This window comes from Electrona antarctica (assembly GCF_951216825.1).
Source record: "Electrona antarctica genome assembly, chromosome: 5".
Lineage (NCBI taxonomy): Eukaryota > Metazoa > Chordata > Actinopteri > Myctophiformes > Myctophidae > Electrona > Electrona antarctica.
The window spans coordinates 14670268-14689497 of NC_136810.1; the positions used below are offsets into that span (position 1 = coordinate 14670268).

The window sequence follows — 19230 nt, forward strand, 5'->3', positions numbered from 1 at the left end:
CAATAGGAACTGCTTTCAAGATCAAATCAGTGACCGCCTTATTTTTGTGTCTTTGTTGTTTGAGCCTTAACAGAATCCCATGAAGAATGGGAATACAATGCGTTGTGAGCTTGTAGGCTGGCTATTTTTGCAATTCTTCAGAAGATAATTAATAATTGTTAGGGTTACCTAACCCTAAAACAAGGAGTAGACAATACTTATGCAATATCACCACATTACACTATCCAACACCCCCCAAACGATATCTAGTCTCATATATCACAATATTGATAGGCCTTATGGATATTTTGCCCAGCCCTGGTGCCGTTAAAGTTATAGCCATAACTGTACATGCTTGGTGTGGACAGCTCTTAACAACTATCCTGTCATCTTACTCAGTGGAATAACTCAAATAACCATTCCATTCCTCATCCTCAGTTAATAGAAGCTCTCTTTTTCTCTCAGGGCTCTCTCCTGTTCTCACATCCTCTGACATTTGACCTCACATTACGTTTGCCAACATCATCAGCTGCACACCTTTGTTCACACTTCATTAGGCGCGATTCATACTCCTATTTTAGAGCCGAATAAAAGTCGGTTCGGCGCTGTAGAGCCTACAATGTGACGTCATTTGAGGTTCGGGGGGGCGTTTACCGTCCTAAAGTCGGCTCTTCGGTGCTACTGAAAATTTCTGACGAGCCGAAATCATTTCGGCACTACAGCAGTAAAATAGGAGTATGAATCGGCCCTTAGTCCCATGTCTCTGCAATGTGATAAGCTGACATCACTTCTGACATAGCATGTTGAAGCTTACCATGACAGACGTGCAATTTTTATTTCTCCCCCTCTCATTGGCACTGGAGTCGGTGATCTAGTAAAGCCTGAGTTACAGCTAGTTGTACACAGGTGTGACACATTGAACTAAAGTTAATTTGTTCACAACTTTTAATTCAAATTAAAAAACAAGCTTGAAAGAGCTTGTGGATCTTCTACTTTCAATGTTTTTCACACTACAGCATCACACGCTGTAGTGTGATCAAGAAGGACGTTAATTTATGGATACCCAAAAAGTATGAATATGGAGATAAGACGTTTCTGCCTGACAGCAACGGATTGTGAACATGCAATTTTACTTTTGTGACACCGATGCGCAACTTAGTAGGCTTGACAGTACACGATAATGTCCTAGGTGTTCATTTAACTCAGAGAATGTAACACACTCAGTACAGAGTTAACACGTTAACGTAACATTGAGGATATTACTGTGCAGATTTCAGTTTGAATACATGTGCCTCAGTTGTGCTCCTTTGCGTTTCACATCAACACCTAACACTGACTCTGTCCCTTAACTCTGTGCCATGTCTGTGACTCTGTCTCTCTCTTTCTTTTCCCCCTCCTTTTTCCTCCCTGTCCTGTTGTGATGTTCTCCTCACCTCTCCTTTCCCTGTTCTCCTTATCCTTCCCCTCCATCCACCTCTTTCCCTATTTGTTCTCTTATCCTCCCGCTTCCCTCCAACTCTCCCACTTTTTTTTAACTCCCTTCCTGCTCCTTTGCTTCCTTTCTCCCCCTTCCTAACCCTCCTCCTTGTCCTCCTGCAATTCTGTCTTTTTGTTTTGCCTTCCCCTTCTTCTGTTTTTCCTCCTTCACCCCCAAACCCCCACCCTTGCCCGCCCCCTCTCTCCTCCGTAGACCACATAGCCCACATCATAGAACTTCTGGGCTGTATACCGAGGCACTTTGCGCTCTCCGGAAAATATTCCCGGGAGTTCTTCAACCGAAGAGGTAGCGCTGGCCGGAGTGCGGGTGGGACTGCGATGCACACAGCAGCAAGCCTGGAGGGACAGACAGACAGACAGACAAACACTGACAGACTGACACAACATAAACATACATTATGTGTAAGGACGTGAAAGCTGATGCCAGATTTTTGTGTCAGATGCCGATCGTGATTTTGAGAGACCCATGTTTTAAATACAAGCATACATATCAAATATAATAATTGGCCATCTACAAAATTGTGACACATTAGTTTGTAGGTCTTTTTGAAAGATTTTAAAAGATAAAAAAATCGGGCTCAGGCGAACATTCACGAAACAAGTCGGCCTCTTTTCAGAATCGGTTCCATCTCCGGCTATGATTATTTGTTAATAATAATAATAATAATGCATTTAATGTATAGCATTACGCACTTTACATTTTTGCAAACCTCAAAGTGCTAGTGAGTTTAAAAACATGGCATAAAACAGAAAAGGCAACCAAACAATTACTAGACTAAAGGAGCAAATTAAAATCTAGGTCAAATCAGGGCATAGAATAATGGCGCGTCTGTCTGTCTGTCTGTAAGCCCAGAAGAGCGCAGTGTGCACGCCAGTCTCACACTGCAGCCGGCGTGCCTGTGCGTACGTACCTGTGCTGTGTGCATGCTGTAATGCTGCTGTCCCGCGCCTGTTCTCTTGTGATGTCATGGGATGTTGTGTGTGTGTGTGTGGTGTGTGGTGGCGCTGATCAGACCACATCGCTCTGATCATGGAGCTCCTTGGGAAGGTCCCGCGCAAAGTGGTCGGCGCCGGGAAGTACAGTCGAGAGTTTTTCTCCAAGAAAGGTAATGGGACACTGGTGAGCTAGACCATTTAGCGAACGCGTTTATCCAGAGTGACTTCAGAATAGGCAGTGTAAACGACAAACAACAAGGTAAATAATCACAGGAGAACGGTGTTAACCTGACTCCGCCAGATGGGGCAGCAGAGAGCTATTTTTCAATAGCTAAAGCATAACATAATGCTAACACCAAAAGTGGTTCCCGCCCAAAATGGGTTAAACAACATGCAATCTACAGTAAATAACATTCTGGGTTTAAGTTATATTGTCTTTACTAGTTATTTTACCAAAATTAAATCAAATCAATAAAGTATGAAGCTAAGAACAAAGGTAATTTTGGCCCCTTTAACAAAAAATACAATATGCAATTATTTGCAGTACTCTCTTTGTGGATTAATCTGTTATATGGAGAGTTTAATATTCCCACTTGGCAAACTCTTTAGTGTACATTTAACTCTGACAGTGTAGAAATTGACCCAAAGGACCCTTACATTAAGTTAAATACACTGAAAATAGCCGATCTATATACTGTATGAGCTCACCACACTCCTACTTTCGGTGTACGTGTAATACATACAGCCACACCATCATTAAGCTACATTATGTAGGATTTTTGCAGTAGATTCAGCTTGCTGATGCAGAAACTCCTCACTATAGGCACCGGCGCACAACTAAGTAGAAATCCGCCCTAAGTTCTTGAGGCGTGTGTCCGACATGGTAATCCACATGGTTACTCCTGGTAAGTGCATGTATCTGACATTCTGTGTTTTAAAAATGCTGTTCACACCAAGCACTATAACTAGATCGTTCTCATTGTCTGTGTTATAGCTTTGGGTCTCTATTCTTGTCCATGCTAAACCCCTTATCCCTAAACTTCTTTGCCTTTTTTACTATTTTGAAAAACATTTTTGAGTAGTTAAAATAGCCAATCTACAAGCTCACAACGTGTCAATGTAGATTGTCTAGTTGAACTGTTCGAAATTGTTTTTCAAAATAGTAAAAAAGAAAATAAAAAAGTTTAGGAATAAGGGGTTTAGCATGGACAAAAATAGAGCCCGTGGTGTGGACTCTTCCATCCAACTTGACTTACAGTAGATACATTTTTTTGAGTGGTGCAACCACTCCCTTACGGAGCTACAGTATGTGTGTGGCTGGGTGGCCTGGGTGGCTGGGTGGGTGGCTGGGTGCGTCTGAGCACGAAAACAGCATGGTTGTTTTTCACCACCTGTGCGCAACCTAACACACACAAACACACACGCACATATTAACTGATGATTTCAGGTGTGCCAGTACAGTACAGTGACAGTACAGTACAGTTACAGTAGAGGGTACAGTAGAGGGACCCCCACACGGTAACTCTGTCATTTCTCTACCATTTCGGACGCGGGGCGGCTCGCCAGAACCGGGCCGGCACCCTCCCCCCGGCGACCCCCACGCGGGGTTGCACCACTCACTTCACACGGGTGTGATTTTTTAAATCATAAAAGTTATCGTTATAGTTATATTGCTTGGTGCAAATGGCTCTTAATGACATTCCCTTTCTCCCTGTCACATATTCTCTCTCTCTCTCTCTCTCTCTCTGTTAATAATATATTCTTCGTAGTATGTCATGAGAATACATAACTAAATATTCTTCCTTTGATGTTATCTCATTTGCAGATCTGAACTCGGCACTTGATGTCTCAATGCCTGCCTTTTATGTATATTTTATTGATTGACTCGTTGTGTCTGTCTGTCTGCCTGTCTGTCTGCCGAGGGACGTGTCCTGCTGTCCAGGGATCTCTCTCGTCCACCTATTTCTTTCACGATTTATCGTCACTGTCACGGGAAAGTCCAACATCTTAACCACTAGACCAAAGGGATATGCCTATGGACTAGGGGAGATATTAGACTTTTTTTGAGGCCATCAGGCTGAGGCTCTGAGCCACTTTGCTACACTCACCCCCCTTTTGACCTCCTCCCACGGGGAAACCCCATCCGGGTCACGGCACCATTGTAACGCCCGGGATTCGAACTCGGGTCTCCCGTGTGAAAGTCCAACATCTTAACCACTTAAGAGAGATATCCCTATGGACTGGGGGAGATATTAGACTTTTTGAGGCCATCAGGCTGAGGCTGTGAGGCACTCTGCTACACTATAATGGAAGGCATTGCTCTCACGTTAAAACAAACAAAAACCCCTACCTAACCTTTCAGAGTGAGCAGAAAGAATGGTACCAGATTATCATGAGCATTAGTGAGGACCAATTATATGAAGATAGGTTGAAAATGGGTTAAAGGACAACTTTAGTTTCTTTCAACCAAGGTTCATGTTTTAGTTTGTTATTAGAGAAAGTATAAGATTGAGTGTTCATTTTTATGTATTTACTGCTTTCTTTCGTTTTAGCAATTTTCGTGTTTTTCTGACAGGGGTCAAGTGGCTAAACATGTATTTTTTTACAAACTTTTACAGCGATTTCTTTATTATTATTTACTATAGTCCTACTAGACCCCAGGAAACTATATTTGGCCACAAAAGATCACGGGATCTATTGAATATGAAGGAGGAAACACAGTATGGCATCCCCCTAGTATCCCAATTTCCTGGGGTCTAGTAGGACTATAGTAAATACAGAAATCGCCGTAAACTTGCTCAAATGCCCCCGCCCCCTGTCAAAACAATCACGAAAATCGCTAAAACAAACGAAAGCAGCAAATGAAAAATAATTAACACTCATCTTTCACTTTCTCTTATAACAACCTAAAACATGAACCTTGATTGAAAAAAATCTAAAGTTGTCCTTTAACCACTTACATCACATTTCAAAATAGCACAAATATAGCAGATCTACAAGCTCACAACATGAGCAAAATTTTTTCTACGTTTGCGTGACAGTAGTATGACAGATTCGTGCATGCGGGCTTGCGAGCTTTTCTCCACGCTACGTGTCTGCACATGAGACTGCAGTGCGATCCCCACTGTTCCAAACGAGAACGCCATGCAGCATCAATTGTTCGTTCCTTGTCTGAAACTGCCTTGAGGCCTTAATTTACAAAACAATAAATAAACGTAAAAAGCTGAAATATGGAGAAACAAAGTCCCTGCCCAACAGCAACATTATGACACATAGATGAGACCATGGGAACCGTGGAGCACCGTCATGTGCTCCACTTTCTAAATGAACTTATAACAGTCACAACACTGCAGACTTGTAATCACACAGACAAGGAGGAATTGCAAGAATTTCTGCTCCTCACAAAAATAGCCTGGGTGCATTTGATTATATTTCTGTCTGGATGATCGTGATTCAGCACGTTGGCCCAGGCAGTCATCATCGCTTCCTTTAATATATGACCCATATAATGGCTTACTTTCCTCATTGTTGTGCTGTCCAGTCACTGTGGACAGGAGGAACCGGATCTGAGATGGCTGCATACTTGTACGCCCAAACAGTGGTCAGGACCCATTCTTGGGGTCGTGGACGATTTTATTTTAAAAAGATTTGGGGGTTGCAAGTTACGATAATATATATTTTTTTCCGTTTCCTACATTTGAAAATAGCAGATCTGTAAGTTTGCGATGTCTCGCATTGTGATGTGTCGTAAGCTTGTAGATCGGCTATTGTCACTAGTTTGGGTTTTTCTTTTGGGTCTCAAGCTAAAACGTTTTGTTTGGGAAACACTGCAATAGATGCTACACTGGCCATGAGCTGCCTGTGTGCTGCTAGGGCTGTCCCAACCAAATTCGGGAGTTGAATATAATTTAAAGATGTGTTAAGTGGTCAGACGAGTGAGATTTTCAAGCAGGCCCTGATCCAGAAAAGGTTTGAGAACCCTGCCCTTTGCTACTCTGTCCATCTACCTCTGCTGCATGTTTTGCCTACTATATTCCAGCCGTCTTATCCCTCCTCCAGTATCCCTCCTGAGGCTCCTGTCCCCTGGCCATGTCACCGGCGTTGTGTGGCTAACTGTTGTCCATGTCGTCCTCGTCCCCTCCTGCAGGCGAGCTGCGGCACATCACCAAGCTAAAGCCCTGGTCACTGTTCGACGTGCTGGTGGAGAAGTACGGCTGGTCGCCCGAGGACGCCGGCAACTTCACACACTTCCTGCTGCCCATGCTGGAGATGGTGCCGGAGAAGAGGGCCTCGGCCGGAGAATGCCTCAACCACGCCTGGCTCAGCTCATAGCCACGCACCCAGATCACACCCCTCCCCACCAGAAAAACAACAACAACAACAAGAAGACAACTAGCATTATAGATCAACACCCCCCTCTGGTGGAGGCCTTTGGAACGACCAGAAAAGAGAGGAGAGGCTGGGGAGAGAGGATGGGGAGAACAGGAGATGGATATGAATGAGGGAGAGGATTGAGTCTTATTCTTAGAGCCCTATCTCTCTCTAACACACACACACACACACACACACACACACACACACACACACACACACAAGCTCACTTGGCTTTGTAGATTGGATAATATATTCTGATATATTTCCCTGATTGGTCGACCTAGACCTTTCCAGTCTCTCTCTCTACACGTCGCTCTCGTTCCTCCTCTCTCCAGCTCAAGCACCTTCCCCACCTGGATGAAGCCCGACCTTGCGGACGAGCAGCGGATTGCACTGCTGAACAGTTTACACCCCCCCGAATATGTCCCCCAAAAGACACTTTGGAAGCCTTGCCTACCCCATTACGTCTTCCCCCATGGAGCTGCATGCCCTGCCGCCCACAGAGACGCAGAGGACAGCCAGTCCTCCAGGGGGCGCCATGCCGCAGCTGCTGCCGCCGAAAGACAGGTAGACACAAAGCACGGGGACAAACGAGAATAAAACAAAAGAAAAAACGAACAAAAAAAAAAGATAAATATAAGACTGAAACCAAGCCGGACAGCTTTGTCTATTAAGAGTTTCTCTGTTGCGAGACAGCAATTCTAAAAGGAAAACGAACAAAAACAAATAAACAAGCATGGAGAAACGGATTGATCGGCATGAACGGATTCACGAGATGAACAACGGACGTTGGTTTTGTTTGTATTTTCTCTGTGTGACTTTTATTTTATTTGTATTTTTTTTAAATGTTACAACAACATCGGTGCCCCGTCCTGAGGTTGTCTCTTCAACTCCCTGTTTCTTCTTCCCGAAGCCCCAATCCTCATTTATACGTGTGCGGGTGCCGCACACTGAAAATAAGCAATCTACAAGCTCAACGCGCTGCAGCTTGTAAATCACTTATTTTCAGCTTAATTCATTCTTTGTCGCAAGACGGGTGTGGATCACCATTCGTGACCAATTTTCAAGCGATAAACGAAATGCGTCACAGGTCGGCGGCAAAATATGAATTGGTCACTTGCCATCTTGCCTGGCCCCCCTCCTTCTCCAAAACAGGAACAATCCTTCCTTTGAGTCCCTTTACGGCACGTTATCCATGTCCCAGCCCCCCTCCCCCCTTTTCCTACAGGGGAAACACCTGCTGGAAGCCCTGAGCTTCTCCAGAAAAGGAGAATGTTCAGAATGGTAGGTTGCACTTGTCTTCGTTGATGTCCTTCAGGGATTTGAAACCTTTGTACATAAAAAAAAAAAACTCAACGCAGATACACAGGCGACCAATGGAAAGAGGACTTTAAAAAAACAAACACACACAAAAGCATCATTCCGGTTTAAAACGGCGAGGCCTCGGTCGCTGGCGTCAGGACGTGACCTCCGCCGTACAACAGGTGTGGGAGCTCTGCGTTCAGCAGAGGCCTGGTGGGATGTGTGTTCTTCTTCTTCTTTTGAATAAACTGCGCCACGCTGTGGCTGAACGGGAGAACTGCAACCCCTGCACACCGCTGCTGCTCACAGTGCCAACGCATCCAAGACGTTCCACTTAAATTATAATATCTGTCCACTTTAGTCTCCATCAACAACAACAACAACACAAACAATCAATACAAAACTAAAACTAAAAAACTTGCATCATCATCATCACAATTAGTCCAGTTGCCTATTTTTCGCAATAAATGAAAAGAGAAAAAAAGATGAGTATAAGTAAATGGTGAGATATTTTTTAAAAACTATTTAATTCATTTAAAGAAATGAGAGGATTAAAACTAAAGAAAAAAAAAGAAAAACAACTTTTCTCTGGTTGTTGTGACCGTGAACCGAATCTCGTCTTATATTGAGGTGATTGTGTTTATCTGTTAGAGATGTTTTTATTTCTTTTGTAATTATTATTATATTATTATTATAATTATAATTATTATCACTATTCTTCTTCTTGGGATTAGTTCTTTTTTACACAGTTGAGCCCCTTCCCCCTCCATGAACAGTGCTGCTCTGTCTCGTGATGCTGGCGGAAAACCATCAAACAGTTTTGCAATAAAGATTACGTGACAATTATTTTCCCCCCTCTTTTTCTTCTTTTTTGCAGCAGATCTCTCTCTCTCTCTCTCTCTCTCTTTCTCTCTCTCTCTGTCTCTGTCTGTGTCTCTCAGCCATATGCTGACTGTTCCTAATGACATCGACACAATCGCATCTCTTGTCTGTGTTTTTCATTGACAGATTTAATAAAAGTCTTAAAGTAAAATGGATGCTGCGGCCTGTATGTGGTGTTTGACTATGGATGACTTGGACCAGTGATTCTCAGCCATTTTAATCTCAAGGACCCCCAGTTTGATGTGCACTAGGCCACTATGGAAGGAGGTAGGGCCCGCACACCATTCTTTTGGTAAAGAAATTACTTTATTGAATAAATAGACAACGTTTCGATCTTGACAGATCTTCGTCAGGTCAGTATGCTGACACCCATTTCTTAAGCCTTAACGGTCATTAGTTCCGTTTGTACATCTTCTGCTTTTGATACCCCCCCTCTGGTAATTCATTTTGATGTCCGGTGGAGTTTTATTCCTGCTTCTGGTCAGACTGAACTAAATTAATGCATTTCCTTTTGGGAAATGTAGGCTGTTTGATAATATCACATTTGTATCACATAACAAATTAATTCAACTATGGGAAAAGAGTTCATAATAAACGTTTTCCTTCCGAGAAATGTAGTGGATTCAAAAGTACAATATGCAGGGAGAAAGGCCTTCAGGCTTGGCCCCTATTGTTTTTCTATAGTTTTTTCTTCCGCCACTTTTTGCAGTTCTGTGCTGTCGCTTTCCACAAAATTCGGCAATATGGTAGAGGGTCATTTTTGGCCAAAATACTAGACACTCAAACTAGACACTCAAAAAGGGTAAATGGTGACATTGTGTGGTCAAATGTTACAATTGCAACAACAGCAGTGATATTGTTTAATCACATGAGGCACAGGTAAGAGTTGTTACAAACCAAAGAAAGAATCATCTTTATTGTCATCACAGTTTTACAAGTAAAAAAGTGGGTGACATTCGTTTTTGTGCATAGTTCCCATCGTATCATATTTCCAAGGAAAGAAGAGAGAGAGAGGGGGGGGGGGGATCAAGGCAGGGAAGAAGTAAGTCTCAGCGCTTTTTCCACAAAAAAGTAAAAGGTTTTAGATATTTGAAGCTTGTTTCACAAAAGCACCCTTTTTTTCTCCTAGCTTATTCAACAACAGAACACTCGTTGGGTCTCTTATTTTTCTTATTTACAAACGGCACAGCCGTAGGGTCTCCCTTATCTTATTTACAACACAAGTCATTTTCAGCTAGTTTCACAAACGGTGCAACTAAAGATACTGCTTTGGTATATATAGTTCAACGGCTTGGGCGGCTAACCCCTTCGTTTTAAAGGCCAACCTTTCCTTGTTCTCAATCAGATCCACATTCCATTATCAGTCACATGACAGCACACTGGTATTCTAGTCTGGTTGGATTATCCTGCACAGGCTTTAGTTTAGACTATTGGTCTGACTATCATTAGACCGACAATTTACCTCAGAACCTCAGATTGTGTCTAATCTCCGTGTGCATCCCCATTGAAACACGTGCAAGGTAATCCCATATATGGAGACATACTATGTCTCCATATATGGGATTACCTTGCACGTCATATTATGACAATATGACCACATATGGACGTCATATTACCATTTTTGGAGTAGTCAACATGTTTCAGGAGGTGCATGTGGCCGTCATGCTGTGACACGATGTCGTCCGTTGTCATGACAACAGGGTGGGTATATAAGGTATGGTTTTACAGGCCATAGTCGACGTTGGTCATAACATTCTGCAGTATTGTGAAATATTTTTTTATTTAATAACCAATAGCAGTGCATTGAGCTGACCAGCACACCATGTCGCATAATAAGAGAGGTTTCTCCGTCTATGGGCCCCCTCAGCCAGATGTGTCCATGCCCCGTCAGCCTCAGCCAGATGTGTCCATGCCCCCTCAGCCAGGTATGTCCATGCCCCTTCAGCCAGGTGTCTCCATTACCACTCAGGCAGGTGCGCCCTACTACTGCTACATGCCCTCCTACAACTACATGCCCCCTCAGCAAGGCTCCTCCATTACCACTCAGCTAGGGGCCTCCAAGCCCTCCTACAACTACATGCCCCCTCAGCAAGGATTCTCCATGCCACCTCCATACAGCCAAGGGGCCAACACAGGAGCAGCTTATGAACAACCGGGCTACAAACAGGGATCACCTCCATCTTACAACATTTTCAGTCCCTACTCTGACTTTGAGGACAAGAGTATCCGAAGGGCTTTCATCAGGAAGGTGTTCTCAATCCTCACCTTGCAGCTGCTGGTCACATTCTCCTCTGTTGCTGCCTTTACCTTCTGCGATGATGCCAAGTACTTTGTGATGAAGAACCCGTGGATGCTATACACGTCCCTTGCCCTGTACATTGTCACTGTCATTGCACTCTCCTGCTGCGGAGACTTCCGCCGCAAACACCCCTGGAACCTGGTTGCATTGTCTGTCCTCACCCTGAGCCTGTCCTTCATGGTGGGATTGATTGCCAGCTCCTACGACACAGAAATCGTCATCATGGCTGTCGGCATCACCGCTGTAGTCTGCTTCTCTGTGGTCCTCTTCTCCCTACAGACCAAGTATGACTTCACTTCGTGGGCAACAAGAAGCTGTCTCTGAGTCCAGACGAGTATGTCTTCGCCGCCCTCAACCTCTACCTTGACATCACTCAGATATTCCTCTTCATCCTCAGACTTTTTGGGTTGGGATATGATAACTAACCTTGACTGGCCAGAAGGGAGAGAGACGGAGAGAACCACTGTCCTCATCATTTATGCCTTCAGCTTGGTGAGATTGTGTTTTTGCCATATAGCCCCAAGGACAAGGGTCGACAAGTTGAAGGCAGATGAACAGGTCCAATTAAGGCCAATACCAGATGCAAACTATTTGCTTTTCGTTGCACATCAATTTGGGTGACTTGGGAGAATTGTCCATATCAGTTTTTCAGACATCTTTTCCCCCCCTCTTTTTTCACTCCATTTGCACAGGGCCTGATCTATATTATTATAGGCACTTTGGGCATGTTCCCAGGGGCTCTTGGGCATCAGGGGACCCTAAAAAATAATAACTATAATTTGCTCCAGACTTTTCCCCCACTGTCAAAATTGGTGTTTTATTGTTGGTGAGAATGCAGCTGGAAAGTGCAACAGTGTGTAAAGCAGCAACAATGTGCTAGATTAGCTGTTGTTCAGCATTGTTTTGTTTACATTCTGCACACATAGCGTGTCAGGTGGCTTGACAAAAAAAAACTAAAAACACTGAAATACAATGCATGGCACTTCTCTCACCCATTTGCTTACTATGTGGGTCAAATAAAAAGAATGTGTTTGTTGCTTGACTGTCATTCTGGGCAGAGTAGGCGGCTGGGAATAGGCCAAAATAAACGCGTAAAACTCAACATTTTGCACACGCACATGTGCAGGGGTGTCCTTCGAGCTTCGGTATCCAGGGGCCCTCAGAGGTGCTACATTTGGCAGATTACCTGCAGATTTCCTGCAATATACCTGCATTTGCAGATATAATATTTATTTGTTTATTTTACAATACCTACAGCTGCATCTAATATAGTTGGCACCACTCATTTTCAGAATGAGAATGTGAGGAAAGCAATGGACCTATCAGTGTCAAACAACTTGTGCATGCTGTCAGTAGGCTATGCCAAGGAAGTACCTCTGCATATTATTTTCCCACATACCATGATTTTGCTTTTATATGTATTCAAATATTATTACACGGTACCGAGCAACTAAAAATGATGGCACAGAAATATCAACTATATATCAACTAATCAGAAAAGGTGGCAGAACAAGACTCCAGAGTCCAAGCTTGAGCTTTTGTAGATAGGCTATAAAAAATCGCACTTGTGTGTGAAGTGAGTGGTGCCTTTCATCACAATGATGATGTCAACAACATGATGTCCAATCATATGTGACCAAATTTGACTGAGGGACTGCCATTGGATTCTTTTGAATTTTCATTTGTTCATGTCGTATGAAAGCAGGGAATCATAGCTTCAAATTGACATATTGGTTGTTCAGTTTGACCCACCAGTTTTGGAGATATGGCTTATAGAGTAATGTCTTGCAGAAAACAGCGAGTTGAGAAAACAGGCTTGAAAGGTTCACTTCTGTGGTCTCTAACATTACACCTACAGTATGTGAAGAGTCTGCCTGTGCTATTAACTCATTTTGAAAAGAACAAAACAAAAAAAAAGTTTTTCCTCTTCTGGTGAAAAGCTGGAATTTGCACGATGGCAGTCTCTCAGTCAAATCTGGTCACATATGAGCACATTCCGTGCTCAAAAGGACGGACGGACGGACGGATGGACAGACAGACAGACAGACAGCTGTGCATAGGAGCGTAAATTCTAAGCTGCCTCACAAGTCAAAAGCTAACCGCATTGCGATATGCAATCTGCATTATTATAAACATTACAAACACTGGGTTTTAAACTATTTGGGACAGCATCAGCGGCCAGGGTGTCTTTCTCCAGACGTACATCTTGGATGGCTCTGGCTGTCTTTTCAGTCTCCTTTCTGGAATGGACATGGTCTGTGATGCCTACTAGTAACAACAGATTATTTTGGAAAATTGTATTGTAATGATAATCTTTATGTTCCCACAACTTAATTAAACTAGTGTCTGTGAGGTCTTTCGGACCCATTTTGAGATTTTTAAGTTGATTATCTTTGCCCGTGAAGCTCCCAGAAGGTTCCCCTTCCTTTGCTAAATATTCGATTCAAATTCATATTCTGTTTTTTTAGTTTTTTTCTCATCTGAAACATTTTCTAAATATGAATTTAGGCATACTTATACCATCTCTGCCTATTCGCTTTCGGTCAAAATGACCCCTGCCACCCTTCCTCTGGCTGCCTGCCAGGGTGGACACCTGGACACAATCATCTGCAATCAAGCCAGCCTTATTTAAGCCCCAGCTTGATGCAATCACAGAGTTGATTCTTCATTCAGAGAGAGCAGAGCAAACATCAGTAACCATCAGTTGGCATAGTACACTGATAGTACAGTTCAAACTGAGAGACTTAATTGAATGGGCTACATTATTGCGAGCTGCCCAGATCTGTGAAAATCAGCCCCTCTTGCATATTGCACTTAACTTAAATCCAAACAAAATGAAATATAATTCCAAGTGCAGGAACATATTCAGAATGGAAAGAGATTTGGACACCATTGTCTCTCAGCTGGTTAGATACTTTCCCCCCCTCATTACTATTACTATGTTCTTACATGTATGTGAAGTACAATTGCCGGTCCTCAGTTTGTGGGGTTTCGTACTCGGACCTCACTAGGCCCTGTGTGTGTGTGTGTGTGTGTGTGTGTGTGTGTGTGTGTGTGTGTGTGTGTGTGTGTGTGTGTGTGTGTGTGTGTGTGTGTGTGTGTGTGTGTGTGTGTGTGTGTGTGTGTGTGTGTGTGTGTGTGTGTGTGGTGGGGCGGGCGGGCGGGCCCTGGTCCAGTGCGTTAGCGAACTCACTAACATTTTTTGAATGTTTAGTTTTCAATGTTGCAACACTTAAAATCTAGAATTTGAACAGATATCGCAATATTTGGCATAAATACAGAGATATGACATTTTGTCCATATCGCCCTAGTGCCCATATATGGAGCCACCAACCTAAGTGGCAGGAGGTGTGACCTAGAGGCTATAAAAGGCTATAGTTCTACTGATTCCGCTTACTATAATCAGTGGAACTATTAGAAACTTTTAATATTGTTCAGCAGATACTAGTAGATATTTCTTCTGTGACACTACTGTGAAAGTAGTGCATTGAACTGACAGCACACCATGTCACAGGATAAGAGTGGTTTCCCGGTCTACGGGCCTCCCCACCAGTCAGGTGCACCCCCTCCGCCAGGTTTCAATGTGGGCCCTCAGCCAGGCTTCGTACCCCCTCCATACAGCCAAGCCCCCCAGGGCTACCCACCGCCTGCCGCCTATGGTAATCCAGTCTACCACCCGGGACCCCCTCCATCTTACCATGACTCTTTCAACCCCTACTTTGAGGACGTGGCCGTCCGAAAGGCTTTCATCAGGAAGGTGTTCTTGACCCTCACAGTACAGCTGCTGGTCACGTTCCAATTTGTTGCTGTCTTTAGCTACGCCCACAGTGTCAAGCACTTTGTGATGAGGAATCCGTGGATGTTATACACATCCTTTGCCCTGTACTTCATCACTGCCATCCTCCTCTCCTGCTGCGGAGACTTCCGCCGCAAACACCCCGGGAACCTGATTGCATTGTGTATCCTGACCCTGAGCCTGTCCTTCATGGTGGGATTGATTGCCAGCTCCTACGAAACAGAAATCGTCATCATGGCTGTCGGCATCACCGCTGTAGTCTGCTTCTCTGTGGTCCTCTTCTCCCTACAGACCAAGTATGACTTCACTTCGTGGGCGGGAGTCCTCTTTGTTTGCACCATGGTCCTGCTGGTCGTTGGCATTCTCTGCATCTTCATTTCCAACAAGATCCTGCATGTTGTCTATGCCGCGATGGGAGCCCTCATCTTCACCTGCTATTTGGCTGTGGACACCCAGATGCTCCTGGGCAACAAGAAGCTGGCTCTGAGTCCAGACGAGTATGTCTTCGCCGCCCTCAACCTCTACCTTGACATAATGCAGATATTCCTGTTCATCCTCAGACTTTTAGGTGGATTTAGTGATGACTGAGAGTGCCTAACCTTAATGGCAGACCAGAAGGGAGAGATGGAAAAAGCCTCTCCTTATCACTGAAAGCATCAGTATTACTGGCGTAGGCCTGGTCCTGTTCTGAAATTTGACACTTCTGCGGTCCTGCAGTTTGATTTAACCTGATGGTGAAGAGATTATAACCAGGGCAAGGCTTGAAGTTAAAGGCAGATGAACAGGGCAAATCCAAGGCCAACTAGAAAAAGTGCCCTTCTGGGCACAGGTCTCCACCAGGATAGGACTGTGTGAGATGTTTGGCAAAATGTTTAGGAGTAATATAAACATGTTTTTTTGTTTGTTAGTTTTTTGCAACAATTTTCTTCATTTTGTTGATCACTCATAGCATGAGGACATGGACATGTGCAGCATTTTGTACAAAACGGGCCACTCCTGAAAACTTTGTTAGCCAATCAGTGTAGAATCTGAGAAATCCAACAGACTCGTCTTGATCACATGACTACAGAGATCATGTGTACCGATTTGCGTGACATTTGGATGAAATCTGTGCGACTAACATAAGCAATATGTTTTGCGGAAATCAGCCTCATGGTGGCGCTATAACCGGCAGATGTGGAGGGATGCAGGGACAATGTTTTTCCATGGCCTCTAGGGAGTGCGCATACATAAGTTGTATACAGATGGATGCAGTTATAGCTAATAACAGGAATTGGCCTGTTATAGCGCCACCGCGAGGCTGATTTGGGAAATAAATGAGTGGCATGTCGTCCTCGGCCTAGTGGAAATGTGCGTGTATAATTTCACGGAAATTGCACACTGTTTGTGATTTGTGGCATTTTGTTCGAAACAGACCAATCATGTGAGCTTTGGAAGCCAATCTTAGCCAATCAGGATGGAAGATGGGAAATGGTGCAGATCCGTGTTGATCACATGACTATGGAGATAGTGTATACCGAATTGTGTGATGTATGGATAAAATGTGTATGAGTAATCTACAGAAATGTGGTTTGCCTAAATCGGCCTCATGGTGGCGCTATAACAGGCCGTTGAGGAATATTTGGGGCAGAGGTTTGTCGTTGGCATCCAGGGAGTGTGTGTGCAAAGTTTGGCATGGATCGGGCCAACGGTGGCGGAGATTAGCTGGTAACGGACGGACGGAAGGAAGGAAGGACGGACACACACACACACGGACGGAGTGCAAAACATACTCTCTCCCCATGCCTTCGGCCTGGTGGAGACAATAATCAAGAAACAACTCACTTTTTGGCAGATTTTTTCCCCATCACTTTAGTTGTTTTTCTTTATATATTTTTTTATTTTTTTATAAACAGCTTTTGTCCCCACACGACTCAAGATTTGCCATTGACCACGGTAAGAGAATTCTGGTCCGCTAAATCTTGTCCCCACTTGTCTCAAGTTTTGCCATTGACGTGAACGGGGAAATGACGTCAGATGTCCGCTTTTTATGACGGAAATTAAACATCAAAACATTAAACGCCATTGACATTGAAGGGAAAATGTACGTCATATGTAAACGAGCAAATCAGCTAACCAATCACAGGCAACAGGCATTCTGATTGGCCAGAATTAACCAATCACAGGCAACAGGCATTCTGATTGGCCAGAATTAACCAATCACAGGCAACAGGCATTCTGATTGGCCAGTATGGGATGATGTACGATGACAAGAGTGCCCCTCATTTCACATGGGTTTAAATAGCCCAACATAGTCCTATGTTGCATTGATCAGAGCAGTCATGACTTACATGGCCCAGAGTACCCTCCTTCGTGCTCAGATCAGCCAGCGGAGGGAAGCTGGAAGTACCTTCACTAAAAACACCGGGGTGATCGGGTGTGATCAATAGGCTAATTTGGGCCCTGTCCAGAGCATGGGCAGGGGCCCTGCATGTCCAGAGCCTCTAAAGCGGTGTCTGTTGGGCACTGGCCTACTTGGAACGATGCAAGTTGGAAATGCATGCCCCACACATGTCTGTCTTTTATGCCCATATATGGAGTTCTTTGTCAGGCATGCCCAAATATGGAGTGCAGATGTCAGAATGATGATGAACTATTTTTTGGGCGTAGTGATATGGACACAAAAAACATAGTTCCGTGTGATAGAGGGGTAAAAAATGAACGAAAGTTGCACTAATATTTTAGAAATAGGTCAACAATACAAATGACGTTAGTTTTGTGAATTAATTTACTTTTACTGCGTGGCCCCAGTGCCCCCCACAAAATGACCGGAACTACTTAATATTTCAGCAAAACCAGAGCAGAACTCCCATACAGCTTCATACAGCTTAAGTTAAAAAAAATATGAACTATCCCTTTAAGGGGCGGCGGTGGCTCAGGGGTAGAGTGGTTGGATGGGAACCGCAAGGTTGCCAGTTCGAACCCAGGCTCCCCCAGAGTTAGTGTCGGTACCAGCCCTATGTACAGGTTCGTACCTTGCATGGTTTCCTCAGGCATCTGTGTATGAATGTCTGTGTGAATGGGTGATTGTAATGTGCAATCTATGTAAAGCGCCTTGGATAAAGGCGCCTATATATAAATGCACCATTTACCATTTATGAAGAACTAGAAAAAGTGCCCCGATCAGGGCACCAGGCCAGGTTAGGTTGTGGCCTTCTGGTGGCGCTATAATAGGCCAATGTGAAAAGGGCATTTGTTCCAAAAATGGTTTTATGCAAAAATGTATTACAGGCCAATGTGAAAAGGGTGGGATATATTCCTCAGCCTAGTAGGAAAGTGTGTGAAAGATTTCACGTAAATTGCACACTGCATTCATGATTTGAGGCTTTTTGTTCAAAACGGGCCAATCCTGCAAACTTTGAAAGCCAATGTTAGCCAATTACGATGGAATATGAAATATCGGACAGATCCATCTTGAGCACATGACTATTGAGATACTGTGTAACTATCTGCGGGATCTTTGGACAAAATCTGGAGGAGTAATATCAAAAAATGTGTTTTGCAAAAGTCGGCCTCCTGGTGGCGCTATAACAGGCCATTCTGGAAATTTTGGGGCAGAGGTTCATCGTTGGCATCTAGGGAGTGTGTGCGCAAAGTTTGGTATATCGACCGGGTGAACGGTGCCGGAGATTAGCTGGTAACGGTCCTCGGACGGACGGACACACACAAGTGCAAAATACTCTCTTCCCATGCCTTCGGTTCGGCCTGGTGTAACCAGTGCACCGTTTATAAATTGTGCCCTACAATTATTTAGCCCTACCACTAGGTGGCAGCATACACTAGCAAGTCTGCTGGATCCACGCACACGTCAAAGTCGTTAGGCTGCCTGTCACTTATTTATTTATTTTCCTCTAATAATATTCAGTCAATCACAGTGTTATTATGCACGACCCCTGTCTATCTTTAGATGCATCGTTCTCTGTGTACAACTTGGAGCACTTTCGTCTGCTTGCAAAACATGTTAAAGCTTAAAGGGGAGAACAGTCTTAATCTCGGTAGTATAGCCTCAATGTGTTACTTATGGTATATGCATCAATGTAAACTAAAAGTAGTTGATTTGGGGTTTAATTTCGCAATACAAGAATACCAGATCGTTTGGCTAGTGTGCTTGTAGATCTGCTTTTTT

General features: G+C 43.9%; 2 protein-coding genes across 3 annotated transcripts in view; both read left to right on the forward strand.

The window, feature by feature from the left end:
- The window catches only part of LOC306923046 (SRSF protein kinase 2-like), a 108407-nt gene extending 99473 nt beyond the window's left edge, over nucleotides 1-8934 (forward strand). For both annotated transcript variants that reach the window (XM_079501032.1, XM_079501033.1), the window contains 2 exons: nucleotides 2490-2582; nucleotides 6560-8934. In XM_079501032.1, coding sequence (XP_079357158.1) covers nucleotides 2490-2582; nucleotides 6560-6744 — 278 coding nt within the window. In that variant the 3' untranslated portion in view covers nucleotides 6745-8934. The remainder of the gene's footprint in view (nucleotides 1-2489; nucleotides 2583-6559) is intronic.
- A 1858-nt stretch (nucleotides 8935-10792) lies between these two features.
- LOC306923859 (protein lifeguard 1-like) lies at nucleotides 10793-15653 on the forward strand (the record flags this gene model as incomplete). The annotated part of the gene is made up of 2 exons (XM_079502202.1): nucleotides 10793-11568; nucleotides 15377-15653. The coding sequence occupies 2 exons, from the start codon at nucleotides 10793-10795 to the stop codon at nucleotides 15651-15653; spliced, it is 1053 nt and encodes a 350-aa protein (XP_079358328.1).
- Between the last annotated feature and the right edge of the window lie 3577 nt (nucleotides 15654-19230).